Source organism: Haliotis cracherodii, unplaced genomic scaffold (assembly GCF_022045235.1).
Source record: "Haliotis cracherodii isolate W230 unplaced genomic scaffold, xgHalCrac1.p SCAF_12, whole genome shotgun sequence".
NCBI lineage: Eukaryota > Metazoa > Mollusca > Gastropoda > Lepetellida > Haliotidae > Haliotis > Haliotis cracherodii.
In genome coordinates this window covers 2,736,480-2,753,770 of record NW_027266267.1, presented here as the reverse complement: position 1 = coordinate 2,753,770, position 17,291 = coordinate 2,736,480, and the positions used below count along the sequence as shown (strand labels likewise).

General features: G+C 43.7%; 1 protein-coding gene across 1 annotated transcript; it reads right to left on the bottom strand.

Moving 5' to 3' along the window:
- Positions 1–323: 323 nt before the first annotated feature.
- LOC139458071 (uncharacterized) lies at positions 324–8,179 on the bottom strand. The gene is made up of 8 exons (XM_071239379.1): positions 7,928–8,179; positions 6,595–6,880; positions 5,506–6,066; positions 4,082–4,212; positions 3,513–3,762; positions 1,767–1,850; positions 561–931; positions 324–530 (listed from the first exon to the last, which is right to left on the bottom strand). Exons 1-8 carry the CDS (start codon positions 8,177–8,179, stop codon positions 324–326), a joined length of 2,142 nt encoding a protein of 713 aa, XP_071095480.1.
- Positions 8,180–17,291: the final 9,112 nt, after the last annotated feature.

The following is a 17,291-nucleotide window of genomic DNA, read 5'->3' as shown; positions in this document are numbered from 1 at the left end:
TAGTTACATAAAACCGACTACATATTCCTGGCTACACCAGCCACAGCAGTGTTTCTTCAATATATTGCTGGTGTTAAGTCCTACGCGTACATTATGTGGTGGCACTGTCCTATGTTCACCACTGCTGCTCCACCAAGCAGACAAAGACAGGAGGAGAATGCATGTACATTTATTCATGATACAGTTTTTATCATACACAGCTGGTGCATATTCTCATGATTAGATGGACACGTCAAAGGACGTGAAGAACAAAGATACATTATTTTGATGGTGATATCCATAGTAACAAATGACTATTCAAACATGTATCAATGTTTGGCACACTAAGCCCAGTTGCATGTCTTGACGATGACGTCAAACACAAGGGGCGGAGCACACGACTGAACCACGGCTACGCCATTGTGTGCACACGTGATGTACTTGGTAGGGTCCGCGTGGGGGAAGACTTGACCGTTGTTGTTGCTGTTGCAAGGGTTGGCGTCGGTTGTAGCAGCTACTGGGGGGTCAATGGAGGTATAGACAGGAGGCTCCTTTACCGGCTCCCCTGCAGGCTCCTGGACTGATCCTGTGTTGTAGTAGCACGTGTAGAGTGCAGCGTTCCACACCAGACCACTGGGGCAGTCTCTGATCCACGACTTCCCGAAGGCATCACACTGGATGTACTTGGATGGGTTGGAGGGGTATGGGAAGTAGAACTTACCATTGGCAATATTTTCCTGTGTGCAAGGGTTATATACGTCACATGATACTCCACCCTCTACTGGCTCCGATCCACAGCTGATTGTGTCAGGATTGTATTGGGCTTTGCCGGGACATTGGGTGACGTACATGTTGCCTTTGACGTCACAGTGGATGAACTTCGTGGTATCCGATGGATGGGCGTGGTCACATACGTTGCCAGAGGAACAGGGATTGCTGACGTTAGATGATTCTGTAAAATTGGTCATATATGTTACTTTAAGTAGGGAATTGCAAAAGTATTCTATATGATTCTAGGTTCGAATTCTTCTCCCAGTCAGATTAACTCCTATAATATATATCATTAGTGCCTTGAATTGAAAATTGTCTGACACTTTTCAAAAGTCATGACCGTACTCAAACATTCACGAATATACTTCTATCATCAACAGTTTTAAACTCTTAAATGTATAAAGACATAACTTACTTAAAGTACTTCAGCCTCGAATTAGGTGCAGAAATATATAATAAATGTTCAAACTGGTCAGTATGACAGGTTGAATCAACGCCTGCCAATTTACCACAGAGGTAACGGCTGACACTGTTTTAATAGTCTGAACGTCATCATTCAAACGTTAGCGAAAAGTATGTCTCTAAGTTTCCGTAAAGATCCATAGACTTTTCACACGTTGCTTTATCTGTTACCGAACAATGAGTGAGTGAGTGAGTATGGTTTTACGACGCTTTTAGCAATATTCCAGCAATATCACGGCGGGGGACACCAGAAATGGGCTATACACATTGTACCCATGTCAGGAATCGAACCCAGGTCTTCGACGTGACGAGCGAACGCTTTAACCACTAGACTACCCGACTGCCCATACCGAACAATAAAAGGAATCATATATGTAATACTACCTTAATGTCAACTGTATGTCTGTCTGCTAATATGATAGATGCATAAAGTTCCTGAATACAATTCCCAAATACATTCTGAAAATTCAATTGTGAAACAAAATATTGATAGTTTAGCTTACGAAGTCGAACATCTAGTTAGATATACACACGTCAACCAGTCCTGTACATACCATCACAGCTGAAGCCATTGTCCTCCAAGTCGTCCTCTGTACACTCTCGCTCTACCAGGCCCTCTCTACAGATGATCTCCACCTCTAAACACACAAACAAAGGTGTTACTCCCTCTCTACCAGGCCCTCTCTACAGATGATCTCCACCTCTCAACACACAAACAGACTCTCTACAGATGATCTCCACCTCTCAACACACAAACAGACTCTCTACAGTTGATCTCCACCTCTCAACACACAAACAGACTCTCTACAGATGATCTCCACCTCTAAACACACAAACATACTCTCTACAGTTGATCTCCACCTCTTAACACACAAACAGACTCTCTACAGTTGATCTCAACCTCTAAACACACAAACAGACTCTCTACAGTTGATCTCCACCTCTAAACACACAAACATACTCTCTACAGTTGATCTCCACCTCTAAACACGCAAACAGACTCTCTACAGATCATCTCCACCTCTAAACACACAAACAGACTCTCTACAGATGATCTCCACCTCTAAACACACAAAGATGCTACTCCCTCTCTACCAGGCCATCTCTACAGATGATCTCCACCTCTAAACACACAAACAGACTCTCTACAGATCATCTCCACCTCTTAACACACAAACAGACTCTCTACAGTTGATCTCCACCTCTTAACACACAAACAGACTCTCTACAGTTGATCTCCACCTCTCAACACACAAACAGACTCTCTACAGTTGATCTCCACCTCTCAACACACAAACAGACTCTCTACAGATGATCTCCACCTCTCAACACACAAACAGACTCTCTACAGATGATCTCCACCTCTCAACACACAAAGATGTTACTCCCTCTCTACCAGGCCCTCCCTACAGATGATCTCCACCTCTAATCACACAAAGATGTTACTCCCTCTCTCCCAGGCCATCTCTACAGATGATCTCCACCTCTAAACACACAAACAGACTCTCTACAGATGTTCTCCACCCCTAAACACACAAAGGTGTTACTCCCTCCTCTAAATAGACACACTGAGGCGTCACTCTCACTCTATTATACTATAAACAGATGACACCCTCCTCTAAATAGACACACTGAGGCGTCACTCTCACTCTATTAGACTCTCGACAGATGACACCCTCCTCTAAATAGACACACTGAGGCGTCACTCTCACTCTATTAGACTCTCGACAGATGGCACCCTCCTCTAAATAGACACACTGAGGCGTCACTCTCACTCTATTAGACTCTCGACAGATGACACCCTCCTCTAAATAGACACACTGAGGCGTCACTCTTCTTTTATTAGACTCTCGACAGATGACACCCTCCTCTAAATAGACACACTAAGGCGTCACTCTCACTCTATTAGACTCTCGACAGATGGCACCCTCCTCTAAATAGACACACTGAGGCGTCACTCTCACTCTATTAGACTCTCGACAAATGACACCCTCCTCTAAATAGACACACTGAGGCGTCACTCTCACTCTATTAGACTCTCGACAGATGACACCCTCCTCTAAATAGACACACTGAGGCGTCACTCTCACTCTATTAGACTCTCGACAAATGACACCCTCCTCTAAATACCAATAGACACAATGGGGCGTTACGATCTTAATCCCACAGTGACCAAGGGGATATGAATAGTAACACAATATGAAGGATAACGTCTAGATCTGTTTTCACCGCTTTGCGTCAAGTTATCACTCGGTTTACGTTGATATGTTTAGCTGCTGCGCATTGATAAAGTGACGTACTTGATGGCAGCTGGGAGATCCCCACACTGAAACTGGCGTTGATGCATGAGGGCATTTGATCAATGGTCAGTGGTAGCCGAGACGCTATGACAGTGATGTAGAGTGATCTCCCCTTCATGTCCTTGTTGAAGTATATAACACCTGGCTTTCCATCACTAGCGCTATCCTTGGAGTCGTAGAAAGCGGGGCTGGGGCGAGGTGTGTGGTAGGAGGCGTACATGTCCAGAGTGCCACAAATAACCTCGCCAACCTTAATAATTAAAGAAGGTATCTGACATTCAGAAGCAGGTGAATCACACAGAACTTCTTCCAGGATCTGTCTTTCCAAACTTGATTATTATAAGTTACATTTTTATTTTCACGAAAATGACACGTGATTTAAATAGTAAAATGATAAACTTAATAGTTTGTGGCCAAATATAAATAAGACCCTTGGACTTATTCATACAAAAAAAGCAAGTAACACTGCTCATGATTATATCCCAAATCAACGCTTTATGGTTTCAGGTAACAATGTATGTTATCGTAAAATAAGCAGTGAAGTGTGTAGAACGCTTTGTATAACTTACAACAACGTCATCAATACCGCCGTCTGGACTAGCTGGGTCGTCATCATCCTCAACGACGAATGAGTCGTCCACAGTGACATTTACTGGCAGGGGCGTCATTATGGGCTTGTCCTTGTCAACAACAGTTGAAGCTGGGGAAGAAAGTGATTAGATGTTTGTCCTTGTCAACAACAGTTGGAGCTGAGGAAGAAAGTGATTAGATGTTTGTCCTTGTCAACAACAGTTGGAGCTGAGGAAGAAAGTGATTAGATGTTTGTCCTTGTCAACAACATTTGGAGCTGAGGAAGAACGTCATTGCATGTCTGTCCTGAGCACAGAAGACATTATATGTTTTTGCTTTTCATTAAAGGTTTCTCCTTGTCAAGAAACGTTTTAGCTGAGTAGGAAAATCATTATATGTCTGTACTTAACAACAGTTGGAGATAGGAAAGAAAGACATTATATGTCTGTCCTTGTCAACAACAGTTGGAGCTGGGGAAGAAACTTTTTAAGTATCTGTCCTTGTCAACAACAGTTGGTGCTAGGGAAGAAAGGCATTACATGTCTGTCCTTGTCAACAACAGTTGGAGCTGAGGAAGAACGTCATTGCATGTCTGTCCTGAGCACAGAAGACATTATATGTTTTTGCTTTTCATTAAAGGTTTCTCCTTGTCAAGAAATTTTAGCTGAGTAGGAAAATCATTATATGTCTGTACTTAACAACAGTTGGAGATAGGAAAGAAAGACATTATATGTCTGTCCTTGTCAACAACAGTTGGAGCTGGGGAAGAAACTCTTTAAGTGTCTGTCCTTGTCAACAACAGTTGGTGCTAGGGAAGAAAGGCATTACATGTCTGTCCTTGTCAACAACAGTTGGAGCTGGGAAAGAAAGTCATTACATGTCTGTCCTTGTCAACAACAGTTGGAGCTGGGGAAGAAACTCTTTAAGTGTCTGTCCTTGTCAACAACAGTTGGTGCTAGGGAAGAAAGGCATTACATGTCTGTCCTTGTCAACAACAGTTGGAGCTGGGGAAGAAACTCATTAAGTGTCTGTCCTTATCAACAACAGTTGGAGCTTGGAAAGAAATTGATTAAATGTCTGTCCTTGTCAACAACAATTGGAGCTAGGAAAGAAGGGCATTACATGTCTGTTCTTGTCAACAACAGTTGGAGCTGGGTAAGAATGTCAATACATATCTGTCCTTGTCAACAACAGTTGGAGCTTGGAAAGAAATTGATTAAATGTCTGTCCTTGTCGACAACAGTTGGAGCATTGGAACAACGTTTTCAGAACAGCTGGGCAATTCTGCATATGTTACTGACACAGATAAAATAAACTGTACATTGTAGGTATGTCCAGTCTATATTGAACACCTCCTGCAGTATTCCTTCAAGGCAGCATTAAATTGAAACCGATTGGAAGTTTAGTACAAAGGATGGCCTACCCCCACAGGAGCTGTCCTTGAGTTGGTACAGGAGACTGTCAATCTCAGTGAAGTCCTGGAGGAGGATGACGTGCGTACAATCAGGTTGAGTGGCTACAGCCTTCAGCTCAGACTCATCAATGCTTCCAATCCCAACTGATATCATCGTGATACCCTCTTCTTTAGCTTTAGTAGCAGCACTGATAGTAGCTGTTTTACTCTGTGACCAGCCGTCAGTGAGAAGGATCGCCACACGCTTGGCATTTGGCCGCGCACCTGATGCTGGGCTGAACAGGACGTTTGCAGTGTGGAGGATGGCTGCAGCTGTGTTGGTGCCACCGTTACTCTTTATGATGTTACTGATAGAGTTTAGCAAATTGTTCTTCGTGGTAAAGTCTCCAAAGAGAATACTGCCTTCAACACTTGAAGCATATTGAACAGTGGAAACTTTTACTTCATCTTCTGCGATGTCTAAATCTGAGACAATATCAGAGATGAAGTCAAGCATGCGCCTGAATTCACTTGAGGAGACGCTCCCAGAACCGTCCAGAATGAAAGCGAGGTCAAGTTGGGTGCTGCAGTCTGGATTGAAATGAATTATGTGTGTCTTATTTATGGCTAACAATGTTACAATCGAATGATTTAAAAACGCCAAGCAAAAAACTGAAATTGAAAGACATTTTAAAATATAGTGACTAATGAAGGATTCACAAACTGACTCGTCACTTTCTCGTCACGATATGGCTGAAATATTGCCGATATGACGTTAAATACCAGCTCATTCACTCATTTAACCCTCACACCCACAGACAATCAGTGTATCCCTATCACGTACCGGGGGGCATGGGTGGCCCAGTCGTCTAAGACGCCGCGATTCGCTGTGCAGAGTTGCGTCCCTTGGGCAAACCAGAAGTCCCGGTTCGCCCCAATTATGTTTCAAGGTTTGTCAGCTACATACCCGTGCTCGTGGGTTTCACCGAAGTCTGATACCTGCATCACTTCGGGTTTTCATCCCATATTAAGCTGACACGCCGTGATATAACTGGAATACTGATAAAAGCGGCGTTAAAACCAGCCCACTCACTCACTCACTTACTCACTATCACGTACCGATGCCTTTCAATGCTCCAGCTTTAGTGATGAAGTCAGTCTTTGATGCTCCTGGTCTGAGGTTAGAGGCCCAGAACGAGGCTTGACTGGTGACGTCACCGGGAGGGCTGCCACTGTGATACTTCTTTATGTAGAGAGCCGCTGCCAGCCCGGAGTACAGAGGCTTCCTCAGGTCTGACCAGGATGTGGTGCGCCAGTCGATGGTGAAGTTGGAGCTGATTAAGTCACATTCTGTAGATATTGAGGACGGGCAAGATGTCGTCTCCAAGAACTTATCCTCGTCTATCTGTTATAATGTAAGATACGGGCGAAGCAATGAAGTCAAATATGAGTGAGTGAGTGAGTTGGGTTTATTGCCGCTTTGAACAGTATTCTAGGCTGCTGTTTGTACTTTATTTCTATATTGCAGCAGTTGATGGTGGTGGCAGCTGTGTTCATTGTACATTGCTCGTCACATCCAAAACTCATGCCCCCTCACCCCTAACACACATCCTGAACACCCCCACACCCACCACACCCAAATCCACCACACACACACACACACACACAGACACACACACACACACACACACGCGCGCGCGCGCGCACACACACACACCAACACACACACCAACACACACACCAACACACACACACACTCCAATCAGTGAACATGTTCATGCGAGAAGTAGTTACTATTATGTTTTTTATCTCCTCTGCGTTGTAACACATACACGTCGTTAAGCCCATTACCATCACCACACTGTGTGCAGTTATATGGGTAGATTGAGCACAGAACTAAATAACTCTAGACAAGGGTAGCACGTCATCATGGACGTTTGTTCAACCAGTATCCGAGATTCTAGATTCTAGCTATTCCAACTCCCAAAACCTCAGCATGTCACTACACCTACATGTCAGTATCCATCTGAATAAATTATTACCTCCATACATATACAACAACATTTCGAATCAACCCTTGGTATCTGAGCAGTGTCTGAGCAGTGTCTGTGTAGTGTCTGAGCAGTGTCTGAGCTGTGTCTGTGCAGTGTCTGAGCAGTGTCTGAGCAGTGTCTGTGCAGTGTCTGTGCAGTGTCTGAGCAGTGTCTGCACAGTGTCTGTGCGGTGTCTGTGCAGTGTCTGCGCAGTGTCTGCGCAGTGTCTGAGCAGTGTCTGCGCAGTGTCTGTGCCGTGTCTGTGCAGTGTCTGCGCAGTGTCTGATGATACAGTCGGACTTGTACAAGGACGGCTTTCAGCGGATACCTCTGCTGATTCTGAAAATGTTCTTGTCGCTATTATTTACGGACTGACACAACAAGCCTTAACATACTGTAGTGTTATAGGACTACCTTACCTGCCAAAGCCCGCCGTCATACCCAGGTCTGTACGTATTGGAATCTTCACCGTCTGTTGTCTCCACGTAGGCCAGACGTCGCAGGAACAGACGGTCGTCCCCGAGGATGCAGTTGGACCTGATCCTGTCCACTGCAGCGTTGACGACGACGCTCCCGCCAGCCCCCGCAGTCAGGGTGAGATCAGCGCCACCTGAAGACGCCAGGGTCCCGGGCAGGAGGAGAGTCAGCAGTAGATACAACATGGTCTTCATCCTTACTGTGGGCAGCTGGGTACACGCCTCTATTTATAATAACCCAGCCAGGAAGTTACGAAAACATAAATAAAACATGTGTAGCCAAAGGTGAAGTGAAGTGACACATTGATCTCACCAAACGAGGATTTACTTAATGATTTATAATTCTACACTTGTTTTCGATAGGCTAAGGACGGAAATTTCTCAAGTAGGGTTGTCTAGATGACTCCGATTTTTTCCTGAACAAACAAGTTCCCGGAGAAAACGTTTCTGCTAGCATGTAAATGTTTCGGTCAAAAATAAAAGTTTTGAAATCGAGAACCGCCTGCAGGTTGTTTTACGCCGCAATCATCTGTCGTCCAGCTATATGAGGTTGGCTTTTAAATAACTGACTGATATCATCAGCAACACCGACTCTCCACAGTGGGGATGAATAAACTAGCCACGGGACATGTTCTGGAGCGGACTCTCCACACAAAGGATGAATAATCTAGCCACGGGACATGTTCTGGGGCGGACTACACAGTGGGGATGAATACACTAGCCACGGGACATGTTCTGGGGCGGACTCTCCACACAAAGGATGAATAATCTAGCCACGGGACATGTTCTGGGGCGGACTACACAGTGGGGATGAATAAACTAGCCACAGGACATGTTCTGGATCGGACACTTCAAAGTGGGGATGAATAAACTAGCCACAGGACATGTTCTGGATCGGACACTTCACAGTGGGGATGAATAAACTAGCCACAGGACATGTTCTGGAGCGGACTCTACACAGTGGGGATGAATACACTAGCCACGGGACATGTTCTGGAGCGGACTCTACACAGTGGGGATGAATGAACAAGCCACGGGACATGTTCTGGAGCGGACTCTACAAAGTAGGGATGAATAAACTAGCCACGGGACATGTTCTGGATCGGACTCTACACAGTGGGGATGAATAAACTAGCCACGGGACATGTTCTCGAGCGGACTCTACACAGTAGGGATGAACGAACTAGTCCTGATATATAGTCCTTCGACGTTATTCTGTGTTAGCATTGGTTATCAGCAACGCATGCTTGTCGCAATAGGCGTCTTGAGGGATCGGGTGGTCAGGCACGCCGACTTGGTTGATACGTCATCGTATCCCAATTGCGAAGATGCTCGAATGTCAATCACTGGATCGTCTCGTCCTGACTTGATCATCAACAGACCGCCGTCTTATAGCTGAGTGCGGCGTTAAACAACAAACAAAACAAAACCTTCTCATGTTGACTGAGAATATTATAGTGTCCATGAGACATGACGAACTCATCAGCTTCAATGGGTAATTTGTTGTTTTATGTTTAGTTTAATAAACTAATGTCCAAAAGAAACGATACCACACATTTCTCTAAATATTTTATCATGAAGAGTTAATTTTCTTCTGAGAAGATACTTTTGCGTATCCTACGTTCCAAACCAAGCGTATTCGGTCGATAAAACCGGGAACATTTGATTAATTGTGAAAAAAAGCGTGCAATTTGCCCAAATGACGTTCCGTCCTGTAACACAAAATGCACGTGCATATCTTCTGTATAAAACTGCTGACCCGACACGTTCTGAATCACAGTAACAAAAAGCACACAAAAGAAATGCCACGTTTGACAGCGATTGAGAGAGAGAGAGACGTGGGAATGCTCCCACAGGGAGCTACGCACCGCGACGTCGGCAGAAGGTTAGGATGCGCGCGCATAACCGTCACCAGGTTAATGCAGCGGTTGCGTCAAACAGGTCGGACAGCAGACAGGCCAAGAACAGGGAGACCACGGGTGACCACGCCTATTGAAGACCGCCACATCCGGGAACACCTTCGGAACCGCTTCGTAACGGCGACGTTAACAGCACGGACGGCACTGGGACACGTGATAAGTCGACAAACCGTGTACAGGAGACTGCGGGCACATGGTATCCGAGCACGTCGCCCCTACCGCGGAGCGTTCCTGACACCTCAACACCGACTCAACAGACGGACATGGGCCAGGCGACTTCGACGGTGGCAACGGTGGAACTGGGCACGTGTCATGTTTTCTGACGAAAGCAGATTTTGCATCTTCAGGAACGACGGCCGGCAGCGTGTGTACCGAAGAGTAGGTGAACGTTTGGCACCGAACTGCATCCATCAAGTCAGGCCATATGGAGGCGGAGGTTTAATGGTTTGGGGTGGAATCTGCGGTGACGTCAAAACGAGACTCGTCATTTTTCGAGGAAACCTGAATGCGCAGCGTTATCGTGATGACATCTTACAACCAGTTGTGGTGTCATTCATCCAACAACAGCCTAATGGTATCATTTTCCAGCACGATAATGCGAGGCCTCACACGGCAAGGCTGACCCAGAACTTCCTAGCAAACGCCAACATTCTCGTTTTACCATGGCCGGCATGTTCACCGGACATGAACCCAATCGAACACATGTTGGACATTCTCGGACCCAAAGTCAGGAATCGTCCTGTGCCTCCAGTTAACCTCCAGGAATTGGAACAATGCCTCCTCCATGAATGGCAACGCATCCCCAAAACGTCATCAGACGTGTGACGTCATCAGCCCGTAGACGTGTACTAGCGTGTATTGACGCTTACGGTGGACATACCCGGTACTCACGTGACTTTGAGACGTGTGTTATGACATTTTCCACACTTAACTCATCAACTGTGTTCAAATGAAATTTTCATTTTGGACCCCCCGCGTCTTTACATGTCTGTTCTCATGATTGTAAAGGATTGATTACAATGAATTTTTGTACACATACTGTGAAAACATTACTCACAAGTCATATACCAATTTGAAATGTCTGTATCGTTTAGTTTTTCTGTAATGTCCTTTCAAACACGTGGTATCGTTTCTTTTGGACATTAGTTTATGTTGTTATTACACGATCAGGGTTTACTTGGTTTAACTATACAAACAAGTTACTTAATTCTGAACCCTCTGATGAGTCCTGAATTATCTCCCTTCATTCAAGGCCCCGGACATCCCCACGGACAGGAGGAAATAGCTATTCCACATACAGGAAGACCCAGGTATTCCCTACATACAGGAGGACCTAGGTATTCTCCACAGACAGGAGTACCTAGGTATTCCCCGCATACAGGAGGACCTACGTATTCTCAACAGACAGTAGGACATAGGTATTCTCCACAGACAGTAGGACATAGGTATTCTCCACAGACAGTAGGATCTAGGTATTCCCTACAGACAGGCTGACCTACGTATTCTCCAAAGACAGGGGGATCTAGGTATTCCCTACATACAGGAGGACCTAGGTATTCTCCGCAGACAGGAGGATCTAGGTATTCCCTACATACCTGTAGGAGGACCTACGTATTCTCCACAGACAGGAGGATCTAGATATTCCCTTCATACAGGAAGATCTACGTATTCTCCAAAGACAGGAGGATCTAGGTATTCCCTACATACAGGAGGACCTACGTATTTTCCAAAGACAGGAGGATCTAGGTATTCCCTACATACAGGAGGACCTAGGTATTCTCCACAGACAGGAGGATCTAGGTATTCCCCACAAATAGTAGGACCTAGGTATTCTCCACAGACAGGAGGATCTAGGTATTCCCCACAGACAGGAGGATCTAGGTATTCCCCACAGACAGGAGGATCTAGGTATTCCCTTCATACAGGCTGACCTACGTATTCTCCACAGACAGGGGGACTTTAATATTCTCCACAGACAGGAGGACCTACGTATTCTCCACAGACAGGAGGATCTAGGTATTCCCCACAAATAGTAGGACCTAGGTATTCTCCACAGACAGGAGGATCTAGGTATTACCCACAAATAGTAGGACCTAGGTATTCTCCACAGAGAGGAGGATCTAGGTATTACCCACAAATAGTAGGACCTAGGTATTCTCCACAGACAGGAGGATCTAGGTATTACCCACAAATAGTAGGACCTAGGTATTCTCCACAGACAGTAGGACCTACATTGCCTACAGAGAAGCGTACCTAGGTATTCCTTACACACAGAAATATATTCTTCCTGCCAAGGTTTCAAAGAGCGTCATACGATTCTCTCAAGAGTTGTTTGATCAATGATACAACATTCAAGACCTCGATAAAGCTATCAAAGTACTGTTTGTGGTTGACATTTGGCCTACATTTCCAAATCTGACGTATCTGTGGCAAAACTGACGTCCAATGAAATTCCCTTTTTTGATTTCTACAATTTTGTTTCCGTGTTATAAGATGTTTCAAGTGTTTGTTCAGGTGACCAATTGACCTGCCTTTGCATGCGTTTTTGACAGGTGCCTCACGTGGGGCAGGATACGTCACACTTTTACCGAACGCTTGTCATTATAGATATGTGATGGTGATTAATAATAACTTGCTCAGGATACAGTCGGAATCGTACAATCGACAAGAAAAGGGGTTTTGTCGGTTTTATTTACGCACCACCCTTATTCAATCGTTTTTGGAAGTTGAACACATCGGATTTGGTGTATATAGTTAGTCGTGGTGTAAATACTTTGTCCTGAGTGAAATATGGGGTGAAATAAGAAACACTTCTGTCGTGTAGAACACATGGAGTACGACACACAACACAAGACTGAGCGTGCATCTGACGCTAGGGGAAGTGACATTTTGCCAGGTTTATGGTGATAGATACTAATTATCACATTTCGCAAACCCCGCTCTGTGGTATCGATCACGTTGTCTGTTCTCAAACCAGGCCCACACAGGGGTGCAGTGAGATGTTAGTCTTGTTCTCCTACACCTGTACACACTTGCGAAACGCTTGGCGATCTGGCCCCCTCGGGGCTTTGCGCTGTGACCTCAGATTCCATTCGTACCCCTCACCTGGCCATTTTTGCGACTGGGTTCCGTCTGAGCGCAAACGGGCATAGCTAAAAGAATTGTCAACTCATTGCGTAATGATCCATGTAAATTTCCCCCATGTATCATATATAAATATATATATACATATAGTCCAGATGCTATTGAAAACACATGGGGACTTACAATTGTATACTGTGATATTGAACACAGATAACCCTGTTATAGGTATAATTTTTAATGCGAGACATATGTTAAATAAATATAAAATATTACTGAGGGATTCTTTGAACGAAGTCCTGAAGTCATACGCGCTTTCTGATTGGTTCGTCTTATTCTCCCACTTAATATTCGTCAATAAGGGGACGAGACAACATGCAGCATAATGACGGGCTCGAAAACATCTTCAGCCGATCCGATAACCTCTCAATCTTTATGAGTATATATAGCCTTACAATGAGAGCTAATAACACTTAAAGACTGTCTGAAAACAGATTGAGTAGTAAATCTGAGCAGTGAAAAGTGCTATATCCAGCCCCTCCCCCTCTCCCTCCCTCTCTCTCTCTCTCTCTCTCTCTCTCTCTCTCTCTCTCTCTCTCTCTCTCTCTCTCTCTCTCTCGCTCTGCCCCCTCTCTCTTGCTCTCTTGCTCTCTCTATCTCTTCTTTGTTAAGGCAACGGAAAAAAAATTGTGTCGACTTCACTTTCCACAGTTAGCTGAAGGAAGATATGTATCACGTGACACAATGTCAAAACTACCTAACGTCTGTTCTGAAATGTCAGTTTCCGAGAACTATGACTTTCGATGAGCACTCAACAAACGGGTTAAGTTTGACGTAGGACTCGGAGATAAGCAGCTGTCACATGGTTAACCCGGATGAGTTTTGTCCGATGTGTCACTAAATCATGGATCGCGCAGTCGAGGTCAAAGGTGACATAGTAAACCCTGATAGAGACTGGAGACTGCATGACAACCCAGACAGTGACGGATCTACAACTCATAGTGTAAACAAAATCATGAATTTATTCAATCAAAGGTTTCAAATCACATTAACCAACTGTGATTGAAGCTGCTGATTTGACGACTTTATCACTGCTGAAGCTGATATTCATAGAGAAAAAAAACAACTTTTATTCTCAATCATTATCGGGAAGCATTTGAAATAACGAAATCTACAAGCATTATCTTGGAAAGTATCAATTTGCAATTTCTACAATTATCAAGTTATGTGTGGCGATCCATTGTGGCAGGATATTATGGAGATGGACCATGAGTGTATTAAACTATAAATTTGCCCCTTTTATATATGTATTACAAATAGGTGGTTTATATATATTGCGCCTATTTCCACACCACACAGGGGCATGCTCAAAGCGCTATTACTATCACGGTCACTGGAGCGGTACATAATCCTGGTGGCCCATGTTGTACTTAATCCAGATGGCGTATGTTGTACATAATCCTGCACAACACACGTCATCAAGAGATTATGTACAACACATGTCATCAATATATTTACAACAAACGTCATCAAGATTATGTACAACAAACGTCATCAAGATTATGTACAACAAACGTCATCAGGATTATATACAACACACGTCATCTGGATTATGTACAACATACGTCATCAGGATTATATACAGCACACGTCATCTGGATTATGGACAACATACGTCATCAGGATTATATACAACACACGTCATCTGGATTATGGACAACATACGTCATCAAGATTATGTACAACACACGTCACCAGGATTATGTACAACACACGTCATCAGGATTATGTACAACACACGTCATTCAAGATTATGTACAACACACGTCTTCAGGATTATATACAACACACGTCATCAGGATTATGTACAACATACGCCATCAGGATTTTGTACAACACACGTCATCAGGATTATGTACAACACACGTCATCAGGATTATGTACAACACACGTCATCAGGATTATGTACAACACACGTCATCAGGATTATGTACAACACACGTCATCAGGATTATGTACAACACACGTCATCAGGATTATGTACTACACACGTCATCAGGATGATGTACAACACACGTCATCAGGATTATGTACAACATGTCATCGGGATTATGTACAACATGTCATCAGGATTATGTACAACACACGTCATCAGGATTATGTACAACACACGTCATCAGGTTTATGTACAACACACGTCATCAGGATTATGTACAACATGTCATCGGGATTATGTACAACATGTCATCGGGATTATGTACAACATACGTCATCCAGCTTCTGTACAATAAACGCCATCAGGTTTATGTACAACACACGCCATCAGGATTATGTATAACATGTCATCAGGATTATGTACAACACACGTCATCAGGATTATGTACAACATACCTCATGAGGATTATGTACAACATACGTCATCAGGATTATGTACAACATGTCATCGGGATTATGTACAACATACCTCATCAGGATTATGTACAACATACCTCATCAGGATTATGTACAACACACGCCATCGGGATTATGTACAACATACGTCATCAGGATTATGTACAACATACGTCATCAGGATTATGTACAACATGTCATCGGGATTATGTACAACATGTCATCGGGATTATGTACAACACACGTCATCAGGATTATTTACAACACACGTCATCAGGATTATGTACAACATACCTCATCAGGATTATGTACAACATACGTCATCAGGATTATGTACAACATGTCATCGGGATTATGTACAACATACCTCATCAGGATTATGTACAACATACCTCATCAGGATTATGTACAACACACGCCATCGGGATTATGTACAACACACGTCATCAGGATTATGTACAACATACGTCATCAGGATTATGTACAACACACGTCATCAGGATTATGTACAACATACCTCATCAGGATTATGTACAACATGTCATCGGGATTATGTACAACATACGTCATCAGGATTATGTACAACATACGTCATCAGGATTATGTACAACATGTCATCGGGATTATGTACAACACACGTCATCAGGATTATGTACAACACACGTCATCAGGATTATGTACAACACACGCCATCAGGTTTATGTACAACACACGTCATCAGGATTATGTACAACATACGTCATCAGGATTATGTACAACACACGTCATCAGGATTATGTACAACACACGTCATCAGGATTATGTACAACACACGTCATCAGGATTATGTACAACACACGTCATCAGGATTATGTACAACATACCTCATCAGGATTATGTACAACACACGTCATCAGGATTATGTACAACACACGTCATCAGGATTATGTACAACACACGTCATCAGGATTATGTACAACACACGTCATCAGGATTATGTACAACACACGTCATCAGGATTATGTACAACACACGTCATCAGGATTATGTACAACACACGTCATCAGGATTATGTACAACACACGTCATCAGGATTATGTACAACACACGTCATCAGGATTATGTACAACATACGTCATCAGGATTATGTACAACACACGTCATCAGGATTATGTACAACACACGCCATCAGGATTATGTACAACACACGCCATCGGGATTATGTACAACACACGTCATCAGGATTATGTACAACACACGCCATCAGGTTTATGTACAACACACGCCCTTAAGATTATGTACTCTATAAGGATACCAAGATTATGTACAATGTTCATTATGTGTAAACGTCTGAGACCTGCATCGCTTTCCTCCCACATCAAGCTGACACGCCGTGATGTAACTGGATTAATGTTCGAAGTGGTGTGAAACCCAACTCACTCACTCACTCACCAACTCACTCACTCATTGTTTGAAAGACACATATGCAAAACAAATTATTTGTAACGCTTAAATGTCGTGTAGTACAACGCGCTGTAAAAGTATCAGAGGTGACTGTTATGCACACGATGTATATTCCAATGAACGAGCTGAACTAGTTTTGCTTGTACAAAAAGAATACCGCTCTACCAGTCTCCTGACATAGATAACAAGATATTGTTAGGAACAAATATGGTGAAATATACTCAAGTAGTTATGATATATTTCTAGCTTAACGACAGTTTGTTATTTCAACTCTACTCAGCTTTAGATCCGGATGTATCGATGGTACACAAACTTGACACGAAGGAGTAGCAATATGTGTTTGTCACGAGTGAGTGAGTGAGTGAGTGAGTGAGTGAGTGAGTGAGTGAGTGAGTTGGTGAGTGAGTGAGTGAGTGAGTGAGTGAGTGAGTGAGTGAGTTATATTACTACACGTTCTTCACACGCTATTAAGC

What these genes read in the sequence shown, in the direction of transcription:
- LOC139458071 (XM_071239379.1), bottom strand. Translation starts at nt 8,179, where the DNA reads ATGAAGACCATGTTGTATCTACTGCTGACTCTCCTCCTGCCCGGGACC. An exon ending in CAAGGACAGCTCCTGTGGGG is followed by an intron (nt 4,213 to 5,505) that starts GTAGGCCATCCT and finishes TTTCTTCCCCAG; the next exon opens with CTTCAACTGTTGTTGACAAG. An exon ending in GATCTCCCAGCTGCCATCAA is followed by an intron (nt 1,851 to 3,512) that starts GTACGTCACTTT and finishes TTGTGTGTTTAG; the next exon opens with AGGTGGAGATCATCTGTAGA.